This window comes from Sceloporus undulatus, chromosome 5, assembly GCF_019175285.1.
Source record: "Sceloporus undulatus isolate JIND9_A2432 ecotype Alabama chromosome 5, SceUnd_v1.1, whole genome shotgun sequence".
Taxonomy (NCBI): domain Eukaryota; kingdom Metazoa; phylum Chordata; class Lepidosauria; order Squamata; family Phrynosomatidae; genus Sceloporus; species Sceloporus undulatus.
The window spans coordinates 21558603-21573674 of NC_056526.1; the positions used below are offsets into that span (position 1 = coordinate 21558603).

The 15072-nt window shown below is 39.0% G+C and overlaps 1 protein-coding gene across 7 annotated transcripts in view; it reads right to left on the reverse strand.

Annotated features, from left to right (window-relative positions):
• CAPRIN2 (caprin family member 2) overlaps positions 1-15072 on the reverse strand; it is a 49196-nt gene that overhangs the window by 21512 nt on the left and 12612 nt on the right. For 6 of the 7 annotated variants that reach the window (XM_042469808.1, XM_042469807.1, XM_042469805.1 and 3 more), the window contains exons 4-14: positions 14668-14754; positions 13929-14167; positions 12845-12927; positions 10618-10809; positions 9812-9855; positions 7750-8475; positions 6594-6635; positions 6191-6307; positions 3387-3497; positions 3081-3156; positions 2461-2513 (exon numbers count right to left, since the gene is read on the reverse strand). In XM_042469808.1, coding sequence (XP_042325742.1) covers positions 2461-2513; positions 3081-3156; positions 3387-3497; positions 6191-6307; positions 6594-6635; positions 7750-8475; positions 9812-9855; positions 10618-10809; positions 12845-12927; positions 13929-14167; positions 14668-14754 — 1770 coding nt within the window. Of the gene's footprint in view, positions 1-2460; positions 2514-3080; positions 3157-3386; positions 3498-6190; positions 6308-6593; positions 6636-7749; positions 8476-9811; positions 9856-10617; positions 10810-12844; positions 12928-13928; positions 14168-14667; positions 14755-15072 lie in introns of those variants that run through there. The other variant, XM_042469811.1, reaches the window with a different exon arrangement.

Here is a 15072-nt window from a genome sequence, read left to right on the forward strand (position 1 = left end):
TCACTGCATGCCAGCCACCAAACTATGCTGATGCCTTGGGGCACATTCCCAGAATCTCCTATAGGCACCTTCTATATTGTTAAGCAGGGTGCCATGTTGGCTTCTTCTTGAAATAGTTACTATTCACTGCCTCTAGTGCTCACCAGAACAGAATAAATTCTGCTGAATGAAACAGAATAAATTCAGAGATGGCACAGAATAAAGAAAATTGACATGAATCCTAAAGCAACCCAGAAGAAACCTGTTGGTATACTAAAGGCAAAAACCCAGATGCAGGGAGTGAACAAAATTCTTCTTTGAACAATATCACATTACACTATTATAGCACTATTATCCACCATGCCAAGCCCAGAGGCAGATGAAAGGTTCTCCCTCCCATTTCAACTGCTATTGCAGTGGAGGGAGAGAAGAATTGGCAGTATCTGCTGGACATGATCCCCTTCCCCACTGCCATTGCCTTCTTTTGTGTCATGTCTTTTTAGGTTGTAAGCCATTTGTAAGGCATTCTGAGAGCATTTCTGAAGAGCAGGGTATAATACAATAAATAAATGAATATTTCACGTTAATAGCTATGGCTGCCTCCTGTGAAATCCTGGGATTTGTAGTTAGGGAGGGCCATTTAGAATTCTTAGCCAGGACTCTTAAGCCTCAATGAATTACAAACTCCAGAATTCTATAGAAAGCATCCATAGCAGAATAGTACAGTGAGCCCACGCCATACATGGGCTCATTATAGGCAGCTTCCAGCTTACGCGGAAGCCGCCAGGAGAATGGGTGAATGGCGCATGCACGCAGCTGCACAACGAGCACAAGCCCCATTATATCTAATGGGGCTCGAGCATATGCACTTTTTGTCTTACGCGGGGGGGGGGCACGGAATGGATCCGTCACGTAAGGAAAGGGCAGACTGTACTATAACAATGTAGTGTGATATTGACTGGGCTTCCTGAGCTGAAAACCAACATGGATTCCCATCAGCCAAGATACAAGTAACATGCAGAGTATGAATGGGGAAGCTGGCAACCAACAAACTGGCCAAGACAAAGCAGGAGTTTCTAATAAACAATGGGAGAAAAAGGCCTGTGAGAGAAGACTTCTCAAGCTTCACTCCCATTACACCTGAAAACTAATCAGCACTGCTAACTGATCCTTGCTGCAGCACTTGCTGCTGGTCAAGCAACACAACCAATTTAAGGGCTCCTCCTCCTTCCCCTTTCACAACAGGTGTTCAAATAGGGGTGCCTCAGTATGAAGAATACTACCACATCTTTATCTGTATTATCTTAGATTAAGACAATTTTACAAATCCTAGGCTCTGAAGGAAACTAGTTGTACAGTGCTTTAATCTTTAATTCTGAACCAAACGGCAAGCTCATGAACAGACAATAAACTACTAAAGTTAAACACACAAACACACACACCCCAGTATGCATTTGACATGTAAGATTTTGATATGACACATGGATAAGTCAAGGGTCAAACACTGGGGCATGTTACAAAAGATCAAAAGGGGGAAACAAAGCACCAAATCCCTCCCTACATCTTCCTCTCTAGACCTTTTCCAAGGGTCACAGTCTCAGCATGGAAAAGGGGAAACAAACCTCGGCACGCGCGCACACACACACACTGTTCCCTTTACCAAAAGCATTCCCAAGGGTTGTAGCTTTAAAAGGGGGTAAAAATCTTTCTCTTTTCTTTACCCAGGATTCCCAAGGCTTATGGCTTGCAAAAAGGGGGGGAGGTAGAAGCCCCTCTCACTCTCCTCTTTACCCAGGATTCCCAAGGCTTATGGCTTGCAAAGGGGGGGGGGTGCAGACCTCTCTCTCTTTCTTCTCTTCACCCAGGATTTCCAAGCTCATGGCTTGCAAAAGAGCGTTCAAGCCTGGGCATATTGTCTCTCTCTCTTGACTCAGCAGTCCATTTTGGGGCATAAATTTCTCAACTTAAAGTCGAGTATATAGGATAGCCTCTACCCAAATTACCAATATTGCTGTTAGGAAGTGATGTGAAATTACTTGGGTACTACTGTCCAAAAAGCAAACAACATCGTCTCTGGACTCAATATCTGAGTTGTGCATTGAGTTCACTTTGAACTTCAAGTTGTGTAAGAAATAAGTTCAATACTGACCAGGTTCAAGCTACAAACGGAAAGTTCAGGCAAGTCATACTATATCTGTGCACTCACTAGGATAGTGTGTCTTTTAAGATACAGTACAGGTGAGAGGGACTCCAGACTGCTTCCGAAAATCCGTGTAAGTTAAAGTTGTATCTTAAAATACCATGAAGCAGCATGGAAGACAAGTCATTAGAACCAACTGCCTGCTTCTTTAGATCATGACTATGATAACACATAGAATTGTTTTACCTTATTTCAAGACAATCTAAGGCAGTTTATTTTACAATATAAACTTGACAAGTTGTTTGACATGCATTTTGGAAAGTGTTCAGTGTCACTCTTACCTGTATTGGTTGTTCAGGGAAATTATTTTGGCTTGGAAGTTGCTCATTAGAAACTAAGGGGGGGAGAAAAAAGAGATTTGTCGCAACCATTCCACATTTTACATGACTGAAGAGCAGTTCTGCAGGCAAACTACTTCTATATAGTACACTCATTTTCTGGTAGTCCACTGTTAAGGCAACACCATTATCTATGCATCACCAATAGTTAGGAGAATTAGTCTGTTTCAGTCCTTCAGTTTAAGTGGCATCAAACCCTGTGTCATGAACCTAGTCACAGTTAGGTTGACGTACAATGTTTGCACACTATACCATGAACAACAGTAAGCCTTCTCTCACCCAATGTTTCTGTTCAGTAGAAATTAGCTGACTAATTAAAAACTAGCTTCCATACAAGCTCATTTTCTCACAAAAAAAAAATCAAGAGATTTATAGAACTTCAAAATACAGAATGGTCATCTTTGTTCAATATTAAATGCTATTCAAATTTGCTTCCCTTCCTCCACTTCATCATTATTGTTTATGATGTATGCTGCTGTCTTGTTGGGTTAGTTTTACGGTTTTATCATTTTTATTTTGTAAACCTATACAATAAAATTCCAATGCAAAATACAGTATATTACCTGTAGAATCAACTGAAGATGCTTGGGATGAACAAGTGGCACTTTGTGAAGGTTTATCAAAATCTAGAATAGACTCCTTGAAGACAAAACAAATTACAGATCTCTTGGGGGGGAAATGAAAGAATCTATTTATAGAGGCACAGTAAGAGTTATGTGCATTTTATAATGGATTACAAGTTTCAAATGTTTTAGAAATCCTTATTAAATGGATTGTGGCACTGACAAGATTACATCCCATGTTAACCCTCAGGAATAAATTCTGCTCCCAACAGCGTTAGTGGTACAATGGTAACATGTGAAACTTACTTGCATAAAGTTGTAGGTTCCTTGTATCTGAGTGATTAGATCCTGTAGTTTTTCCCTTCTTAGCACTGGATCCTTCGGAAGACTAGAAACAGAGCAAAACTCTGCAGCTGGCTGATGTACAGATTTGGAAACCGAAAGAAAGGAGGGGGGAGGAATGAGGGAAATTGGAAATTGAAAACTTGAGTTAATCAAGTCTTCCCAAAATGCTTGTTCCAAAAGCCTGTTCCCTGTTTTAAAGCAGAGGTGGTCAAGTTTAGAAAACTTGGGGGGAGGGCAGAACACCCTCCTGTAAAGACAAATCAATTTTTTTAAAACCTCCAAACAGCCTCTATAGGATTTGAGGGCATTTTTTTTTTTGGGCTTTTCTTGGGCTTTACAGGGCATTTTGAGACATTTTAAGACAAAAATGTTTCTTGCAAAATTTTATAAAATTTCACGTTGGCCTCGAGTAAGAAAGCGTGTCGAAATGCCCCCCCTAACCCCCCCCCCTAAAAACATTTTTTGGAAAAAATTTTTTATTATTATTTTTCTCCCCCCCCCCCCCCAAAAAAAACCAGCCCTGGGGGCTGCATGTAGCCTGTGTGGCCACACGTTGCCCATCCCTGGGTTAAAGAAAGGGTTAATAGCAAGCAGCAAGTACATTTCTATACTGCTTATCAGTGAACTAAGCACTCCCTAAGCGGTTTACAATGTGTAAGCTAATTGCCCCCAACAAGCTAGAAAGTCATTTTAGTGACTTACAGAAGGAGGCACGACTGAGTGGACCTTAAAGGTTAAGTGATGCTGGAATCAGCTTAAGAGATATTCCTTCACAAAATGTGCATTTCACTTACTTTAGCTCCAACTTTAAACACAATTACCTAAGACTGAAAAAACTGGTGAACAAAATGGGACTTCTTTCAAAGTAAGCATTGATAAAGTGTTTCACATGCAATACTTGAAATGTTGTTTTCAGGATGTTTTTCACTAGATATGCTCTTTTCAAGTGACATTTTAGCCAGCATATCTCTATACATAAACTGGATAAAATATCACATTTCCTAAAGTAACCCATTACCTACAAAGTTTAGCATTTTAAAATGAACTGCAGACATGGGTCTAAAACCTTTTTTTAATTCCAAATTGGGTAGCAGATTTTTTAAAATCAATTTTAACTTATGAATTTTACTTATTGACTACCTTAGCTGCAACTAACAATTGGATTTAGGCTACCATGGTCAAATTTGCTTTAAATTTTGACTTGCATTTCTTCCCCATTGCCTTACATTTTATCCCACCTGGTCTGGAGAAATCAGAAGCTGTTGTACTTTTGTATCATTTTAGTTGGGCCTAATACAGGTATTTGTCCAACTGGGAATTTTATTTTTACTCATAGACCAGCACGGCTAGATTATTGTGTTATTGTTTCTTAGATGGAGGTATTTTCCAATTTTTCAATACAGACCAGTTGCTAAGATTACTCACTACTTTCATGAACTTCTAGAATGGGAATTATTAATTTAATTTCGAATCCAGTTTATCACCATTATTTCAGTAAGTAATATGTGCTGTACTGTGAAGTTTCGGAACAGAGATGGATGGTAGAACTTAGATCTAAACATAGAACTTAGATCTAAACCTAGTAAAGGCATATAGTTTTTAATTCCAAGAAGAAAGCAGTCTATCACATAAATGTTTCCAGCTCCCATGCTGCACTGATCACTCAGGCAAACAACTCATGTGAGCACTCACTGAGTATTTTTAAAGCACATGAGCCCCAGGATATTGCTTAAACTGGTAGTTTCAACTGAACCATCAGTACCACCTAAGATCTACAAATACTGCTACAGTAGAATCTCGATTATCCATCGTTCGGTCATCTGGAGTTCCGGATTATCTGACGGCCCATACTTCTTTGTGAGCGTGTCGCACAGGACATCAGATAATGGTGCACTGCCATTGGGGACAAAAGTCCCTCGCCTCGCCTCCTCCCTCACTCGTTCCCTCCCCGTCTTCTTCCCTCCCTCCTTACCTCCTGAATCCTGCTTCCTCCGCAGCGGCTTCTGCCCCGGCTTGGCTGCAGGGGGGTGGAGGCTGCTGAGGCTGGGAGAGAGCTGAGGAAAACCAAGCCGCAAAGAAGATGACTGGGTCGAGCGCTGAAGCAGGAGCCGCAGAGGAAGCAGGACTCAGGAGGTAAGCAGGGAAGGAGGGAGGAAATGAGATGGGGAAGGAACGAGGAAGTGAGGGAGGGAAGAAAGGAAGGAAGGAGGAGGGAGGGAGACAAGGGACTTTTGTCTCCTATGGTGGCATGGGTGCGTGCGTGCAATCATTGGGGACCATTTCTTGGACCCTCTGGATTATCCAACATTTTCGGCTATCCGACTATCAGCCCGCCTGTTTATGTCGGATAATCGAGACTCTACTGTATTAACATTTTAAACTGGACTTCTAAGTCTATTTAAAAAGGTCTCACATGTTTGACATTTTACTAGCGCACATGTTCCTGTGTGTGATCATCCAAAAGAAATGTGAAACTGAAAACCTATTTCAGAATGCTTATAAATATTTTGAAGTGGCTGAATGGATAAACTCTTCCACCATGGTGTCAGCAGAAGGTACAAGGCCTAAACACCTTATTCTGCAAAATGATCTTGTCTGTACAGGTACTGTAATTAAGATCCAAGCAGCTCACTTATCCTGTGAACATATACACAACTGTATATGTGAAACAGAAAGTCTTTCACCTGTTCATATGAATAGTTAAAATATTGCAGAATACTTCAAGTATCATCAGTGTTTATTTCTGTAATAACTGCCTAGCATACCTGCACAATATTCTGAAAACTCTTAGATAGTTTACAGGTTTCTCTAACTGACTGAAGGCTCTCTTTCTTCTTGACAGCATCAGTGTGTTGGCCACTTAGTCCATCTGTTTTTCCATCCTGTATAAAGTAGGAATTCATTTAATAATCCAATGCAAAAAAACAAACATTTAGAAAGTGTTTGGATTCTTGGGTGAACATTTCTTTATAATTACATTTGTACTCAACATTTACAAAGCCACCAATCTTCATTTTGAGATCATTTTAAAGATATCTGTGGAAATATACAACTTTCATGCAAACATAGCAGAGTGAGTATTTAGGAGCAAAGTACCAAGTTAACTTGTTTTATTTGTTTTGGAAACCCCAACACCATTATCACCCAGTAGAATTTTGCTTTACCCACTTGTTTCACATCAGAGTCAAGCTTCAATCTGCGGTCTCGTCTCTAAATAAAGAAACATTTAGAAGGTTGTTAGCCCAAATTAGTTATATAGTAAAAAATAAAAAAAAAGGGGGGGGGGGAGATCCAGTCTCAGCTATTGTATTTCATGAGCATAATCTAGTGGCTAATGCTCACAGTAGATAATGAAACCTTTAAAAAAAACCTCATACTCCTGTCCCACCCTTCAGGAAACTTTTAGCCAGGAGAGGAACACAACTTCTGCTTGTCTTCCTACTGATTCATATAATTAATTGTCTCATTTGGTGTTTTGTAAGACAAAGTTGCCTTAAATATTCCAACATACAGGACCCAGTATGGATGAAAAGAGAAACCATACTTCCACACTATGAGCATGAGCTTTGAACCTAAAACATCTCTCCTCCTTTCACAGATCAGAAACTTTTGCTTGTGAACAAATCAGTTCCCTGTTGCATCAGGAAATGTGATCTCATAAAGTCAGGATCTGAAAGCATATTTTAATTCTGTCTCCTGAATCAATACTTCAACTCAAAACTTAATACAGAACTTTAGTTTGTTTAAAAGCAGGAATGAAGGCTTCTTATACCCACTGTGCTTAAGAAGACATGATCTCCCGTTGCATCCAAACTAGCCCACCGTGTCACTAGTACCTTTTGCAATCCTTTATTAGTATGTTCTATTAACATAGTACAAAGTGTTAGATTTCCTTTCCTTCAACAGAGCTTCCATTCAGAGAGTTCAGTTCATTGGGACATCAATGAACTGAGAAGATCCTTAAAGTATTAAATTCTAAGAGCCATGGAAACTCAGATTTTATTTAAGATACACCATCACTGATCACTCCAACAGAAGCCTTCTAGTAAGAATAATTTGTGCATAAAGGTCACTATAGGCACCTAAGAATTCCCTGTAGAGGTAAAAATATCCTGGACAAAAAAAATCCTTACCACAACCTTGCCACATACAGCCTAACAATGTAAGACAAAAAAAACACCTTTCACTGTTTCATACAGTCTTCAACAGCAATGAAAGCCTTGTCCCAACAAAGTCCAAACTTTTAACATATAATTTCCACTACCACTATAGTTTTACTATCACAAACTTTTACAGGACAGTATTATTGCTTGTATGAACTCACTTCTTTGGGTTCCAAGTCAAGCTTCTTTGGCCCAGTCTGTTCCTTTGGCACAAGATTTCCTGCTCCCCAGATCTTGGGAGGATTTTGTAATGGCTGTTGAGCTGTTTGCCGTGGTCCCTCAGATGTTTCCCAAACCCTAGGTGTCTGGGCTGTCTGTTCTGTTTCTTCCCCTATGTGTGCTATCCATGGTTTTGCAGGTTCCTGTTTTGTTTGCTCTGTCTCCTCTCTAACACATGCACCCCAAGGTTTCACAAGTTCAGGTTTCTGCACAGATTCCACCCTGGCCTGGGCAATCAATGCTTTTGATGTTTCTTGCTTTTGTTCTAGCTCTTCCTTAGCTTTGGACATCCAAGGTTTTGCAATATCTTGCTTCTGTTCCTGCTCTTCTTTAACTTTAGTTATCCAGGGTTTGGGAGAGCTTTGCTGATCCCTGACCTGTGCCACCCAAGACTTTGAAACTTCCTGCCTTTGATCATCATCATCATCATCTTTCACTGGAACTTCCCAAGGCCTTGAAAGTTCTGGTTTTTTCCCCTGTCGCCTTACTGATTCCAAAGGTTTTAATGATTCTTGTTTCTGCTTCTTCTGATCCTGCTCTTCCATGTCTACAAGGATTTCCCAGGATTTTGGAAGTTCATTCTTTTTACTATGTTCTATTTCCCAAGGTTTAGAATCTTCAGGCTTGATAGTATAGTCAACATCTGGCAAATATCGCCTATTAAGAAACTATACAGAGCAAAGAAACTTAAAATGCACTGAACAATAGAAAAATGGCATGCTCATGACCAATTCATTAGCTACAAACACTTGTAGAAAGTCTTATTTTAATATTGTTGAATTGCATGTTTTTAGATAATTATGCTGGATTGAAAATTATTCTTAATTTGTTTTTATTGTATCATGACATTGGCCATATTTTATCTGTTGTTCACCGCTTTGATCTACAAGGAAAAGCGGTATATAAATAAACAATTTATTAATTTATTATTATTTATTTTATGAGTTATTTAGAAGAAAAAAATAGACTTGAATAGAGTAGATTAGAACTAACATAGAAAGGTTCCCATAACACATACTTCTGGGCCTTTTCAAATCTGGTACTAGACCTTGGCTTATTCTCTTCTGAACATTTTTGGCCATTAGCACTGCAAACTTAACAAAATTAAAAGCTGTTTGAAAATATTACCATCTACATAGATGATATATACTGCTTTATATGGTTATAAATTAACTTATTTTAGCAACCAGATTAGCATCATTGCTTGAATAATGTGTGGATTAGTATCAGAACAAACTATTTAAAATAGTTTTTATTGGACAGTTTAAATCAGTAATTTAAATCACTCTGATACAGTGGTACCTCGGGATACGAATTACCCAGCTTACGAATTTTTCGGGATACGAATAAATCCCATAGGGATTTATTGTTTCGGGTTACGAACGTTTTTTCGGGTTACGAAAAAACGCCGGCACTGTTTTAAATGGAGCCGCGGCAGAGCCGCGGCTTTTTTTCCCATTAGCGCCTATGGCAATTCGGGTTACGAAGGTTTTCGGGTTACGAAATTAGCCGCGGAACGAATTAATTTCGTAACCCGAGGGAGCACTGTATAAATCAAACCATCATGGATGGAGGAATGGTTTATTTAACCCCTTCCCTTCCAGCTGCATTACCCCTCAGAGTTGGGTAGCTTTTTTCTTAGCTTAAAAGCAAATTTATTGCAAGTTACAGTACATTCAGTTACGTCTAATGATGCTGATGACTTGGTTCAACAAAAAAGGTCACAGGAATTCTACATGGCTATACATTTTTTTTCCATATACAAAAACTCAGGACAATCTATGAAGTACTTTCTACCAGCTTGCAACTCTTTCCAGTGCCAAAAACTTTAGACTCACATTTAGCAATTGCTTTTATTAAAGCCTAATTACAATTTAGAAGGTCTTCAAAGCAAGCTTTCTGCTGTATAATGAGAACTTTAAATTACTGAAGTGATGTAGAAAGTTCTACTGTATCAATTTAACAGTATTACATCACATCTACTAAAACAGATTAGTAGCATACCTCTTGTGGCTGTATCTCAGATTGAATGTGATCCATTTGAGTTTCTAGGAGGGAAGATTAAAGGACTTGAAAGGTTTGGACTAAATGTATGAATCAATACTGCTAACAGACCATATTCCTTTTAAGAATTAATAAACTATCTGGCTTTGCAAAAAATTAAAGTCTCACATTTGAGATTAACTTAACAGCCACTTCTTTCAAAATCTGCAAAATCAGAGCAAGAGTTCACATCTCTCAAATGTATTTTGAACATATTACCTAAGTTCATTATCAGAAAGTTTCAAAATTCATTCAAATTGCTCATTGGTTAGGTGGGGGTGGGGGGACACAGTATGGTTCATATCTTAGTTCATATCTTGGCTTATTAAGGTGAGATAGGCTAATCAAATATTTAGTGATAGACTGTAGCTCCTTCATATGCAAACATCAGAACGCTTCTAGTTAGCCTTATTTCCCCCCTCCATATGAAAGCAAAAACTGTGTTGGCAGGTTCTGAACAAGCCTGGATATTCTACAAACTTCAAACCATACTTTTGTATTTTTACTTGCTCCAAAATAGGTAATCATAATTGCCTGTTTTAAATGAAACAATAAAACATGGTTAGAGTTGTCCTAATTTACTCAGTGTAAAGAAATATGATGGCAAAAGTCTATTTTATATCTTAACTTACAAAGCCAAGATAAGAATGCTTCAGATAGTATCTGGAGTTTTATAAAGGAGGATTCCATTATCTGGAGCTTTATAAATCTGTAGTTTCACCAGCTGTTAACCTGATATGAATTTAAGTTGTCAACGTGTGTATTACCTGGTTGATTGATAGATTCCAGTTTTGATTGTTGCTTTGTTTTTTCAGGTCTTTTGTGCTCTTCTTTCACTTCAGGCTTTCTGAGCATATCTTCTTTCAGATCCTCTTTCTCTGGTACATTGCAAGGTGTAGGAATGTTTTCAAAATAACCAGAATTTAATAATTTAGATAACAAATCCTTCAAGTGCTTATCTAAAGGGCAAAGAAAATGAATGCTAAGTATATTCAGTGATTATAAAAGGAATTTATAATTTTGACTGTATGGTAAAATCCATCTCACCTCAACATACAAATAGCACTTGTTTTGGGACAGGCACAATGTTTTTGGGGAAAGATTCTCTAAACCAAGAACAAACAATGTATAAAGAGATGTGCAAGATTCATGTAACCCACAGATATTTCAGTTAATGGCACTTCATCTAAGTCTGGACTATCAGGGCAAAAGTGGTGGCATCGCTTCCAGGAAGAGAAGGCAGGATGAATGGATGCCTTTCCAAAATCCACACTTATGCTTTCCACAAGGTGTATTAAACACCTTCCCTCTGTTCCAAATGCCACTGCCCTGGCCAAAGAGGAAGAGAAAAAGAGGAACTATCTGCTGGATGTAATCCCTTCCCTTATTGTCAGCCTCTTTCTTTGTGTGTGGTGTCTTTAAACTGTAAGCCTGAGGGTATGAAACTGCTTTTTCTGGACCATGTACAGTGATGTTGCTATATAAATAAATAACAACAAATCTGCTACAGTCTAATTAATGTCCACAAAGTATCTATGATTGTTTAGAACATATGGCCAAACTTGCAGGTCTATAAGAATAAAAACTACAGCTCAGAGATTATAACCTCAAGAAAACATACTCCAAAGCAAGGATCTAAAGGTCAAATTCATTAAAATGCTAAATTTCTATCCAACAGATGCCCACCTCCCCAAATCATATACTATATGAAAAAGTTGGAAGTGCCTCCTACAGCTACAAGTCTCTGTTAAACATACATAATACTGTGACATGAACAAGTACCGTAGCTGTTTCCTATTAAGGAGACTGGCTTTCTAGCCAGGATAATCATTATTTGTGCACCAATATACCACAGGTTCCAATGGGGATTTCTTCAGATACAAAGTCTGATACTTTTCTCCTGAACAGCAGTTACAGTAGCAAAACAGTTCTTTCAAGGGCAAAGGAAAACTAAGTAGTGGGCAGCAAGCATAGCTAATGGTGAGGAATGGTGGAAGCCTCTGTTAAAAATATCTGAATGTGACGATCAGGAGCACCTGTTATCAGCTCTGGCTGATAGGCCAGCTGCGCCCTTTCCTGGAAGTAAAGGACCTAGAAACTGTTGTACATTCACTGGTAACCTCATGACTTGATTTCTGTAATGCGCTCTACATGGGGCTACCCTTGTGCCTAGTCCGGAAACTTCAACTAGTACAAAATATGGCCAGAATACAAAATATTTTCCGGCTGGTCGCCGGAAAAATGAGGAGTGACTGAATAACACCTGTTCTAAAATCTCTTAACTGGCTGCCTATTAGTTTCCGGGCACAGTACAAGGTGTTGGTTATAACCTTTAAAGCCCTACAAGGCTTGGGTCCAACCTATTTGAGGGATCGCCTGCTCCCATATAATCTGCCCCACACCCTCAGGTCCTCTGTGAGGAATTTATTGCAGCCTTTAAAAAACAGACTAACTGCTACATCCCAAAGGGCCTTCTCTGCAATTGCTCCCAGACTATGGAACGCCGGACGTGATCCGTCAAATTGCCAGCTTAGACAGCTTTAAAAAAGCTGTCAAGACAGATCTCTTCCAGCAGGCCTTCCCTGAATAAAAAATGTCCGGCCACAGAATGATTGTCCCTCACATCATGTATTAGCCCACCGCTCTGTCCTCACTATATTTTTTCTTTTTCATTGTGTTATTAATAGATATTTTAATCTCCTATTTTAATTGTATCATGTTTAATCATGTTTTAAGGGGGGAATTTGGGACAATGTTGAAATGTTAATGTGTTGTGAGTTGCTTTGATTGTCTCGTCACAGAAAAGTGGGCTAAAAATTTTATATATATATATAATTACAAAATCCCCACCAAAGGGGATGTGAAGACAGGGTCTGAACAAGGAAGAAATTCTTACGTTAGTCTTGACATGTAGCATTTTACATTATGGACAGCACATACCAATACAAGAAATCTGACAATGTCAACAGGCTCTTTCATCTGAAGGCTACTTACAAGTTGTCCCAGCCACTGCTTTTTCACTGCCTTCTAGCAGATCCCAGAAGTAGAGTGATGATTGCTCCATTTGGTCTTCAATACTTAAAACCAAGGATAAAATAAAGAACCCTTTGAAACAAGTTTATGATAAGATCTAGATGGTATTTAACCATCACCTAAAATGACAGAGTACTTGTAACCCATAATCGGTTTTTGCTCAAAATTGCCCATAATGCATTGCAAATAATGGAATTGATACATATTGTGTGTATGTATTCATGTCAAGTGCATAAACCAACTTCATCTCCTAACTTCATTAAGACTTAGTGCCACCTAAAGAGGTACAACTGCTCCATCTACATTAGAGTGGGCATACTCTGGAACCTGGAGTACTATCAAACTATTTTAGTCTCTCCCCAAGAGGACCACAATCCCTGACCAACAGCTTTTTGTTATTAATGTGTCATTTTCAGATAGCTGTTGATTTTTCATGCTGTTTTCTTTTTAAATACAATCAAACCAAAATGTTTTTTCAAACCAAACATTTTGGGCGCGCTGGAGGCTTTCCTCTTTTAAAAAGGACTTTGTATACAGAGATCCACATTTATTGACATTTACCACCTTGACAAAGGACAGATAAACAGGCAACCACTACATAGTCAGCTATATACCCTTAAAAATGTATCAAATCTATAAAGCCTTGAAAACTAAGGCTTAAATCAGCTACTAGATGACTAAGTGCTGCTGATGGTCATGAGCCAGGAGGAATCTACTCCTTGACCTTTGCTGGTTTTTCTCACTAATGTTATCTGTTTGTCTCAGGGAGGGTGAGCAAACTGCAAGGCAACAACACAGAACAGCTCACTTTCCTGCTGTTGCTGGAACCAAAGGGGGGCAAACAAGTAGTTACTAAGCCTCCACACTGCAAGCAAAGAACACTGCCCTCGCCACTCCCCTTGGTTAATGAACAAGTAACCTATAACAAGGAGCAGAAATAGCCATCAATGACAAGGGATAGGACACACTGAAGGAACACTTGCACTAAACCTGGGGTCTGCAACTTAGAATACTGTAATTTGAAGAAAAGGAAGAAATTACCTACCTAACCATCTCATTTCTTCCAGAACATGTCAGTTTTGCAAACTTAATGAGGTAGTCTAGTTCTTTAGAAGGCAGGAATATCGCACCATTCAAGCCACCCTTGAAGTCTTTCTGCACATGCTCTTGAATGAAATTCTGTAGCACATACTGGACCTGCAGTACTGTGCGGAGCTTCTTCTTTTCTGCTTCAAGCTTCAGTAGGGTCTCCCTTCTCTGTGCTTTCCTCTGTGCTTTCAACAGCTGTATCAAAACAGGAACAATGTGGCACACTACACGTTTGCAACAGATCTGACCAGAAAGTAGACCATAGTTCAGGAAAAGTTATTCATATTACCTATATCTTATACAAAATGAAGATGTACAAGGGACCTGCTCAAAGCTGAACAATTTTAATATTTTACAATCAGTCAATTGACCATACAAATTCTCACATAGCCTAATCATTTGGGTAGTGCACTATGTCAGGGCAGAAAAGGTGCTGATAGTGTGGTGGTGGAAGAGATGCACTCTGTATCAACAATGCCAGTCTTTATACAAGAAGGCTTCTTCTTTATCAGAGCTAATACCCCAGAGCAGTATCTTACTCATACTGCAGGAACAAGTGGAAGCTATCAGTTGACTCTCCTAGCAACAGCAGAGAACCTATCAATATAGTGCTGCCTCCCCCCTCCCCGACACACTCAGTTGTATATAAAGTCAACATAACACAGACCCATTTCTTAACAATGTAGTCTACTTACATCTTGACTAAGCCCAGAAAATGTCTTCTGAAGTTCTTTAGCAAACTCCAAGTTATGTATCACTTCATCATATTTTTCAACTGCTTCCTGTAATTAGCCATATATTAGTCTTCACTTAAAGCATCTAAAATTTACTAAGCAGTGTACATAAACTAAGAAGCAATATTATCCCTGTCCAAAGGTTTATAATCTAATAGGCAACCTCCTCTTTGAATGTCCATTTGATACTGTTTCATGATCTGTTCATACATAGCTGCTTCGGTACAATTCATAAGTAGCTGAGTGCTAATGGGTACCCTAAGAGAGTTCAGGATTAGGATTCCAAGGTTATACTAAATCATATGGTATCAAGGTAATGTCAGTTACCTTTTTAGTGATAGTACAGTGAGGAATTGGTTCTGCAGA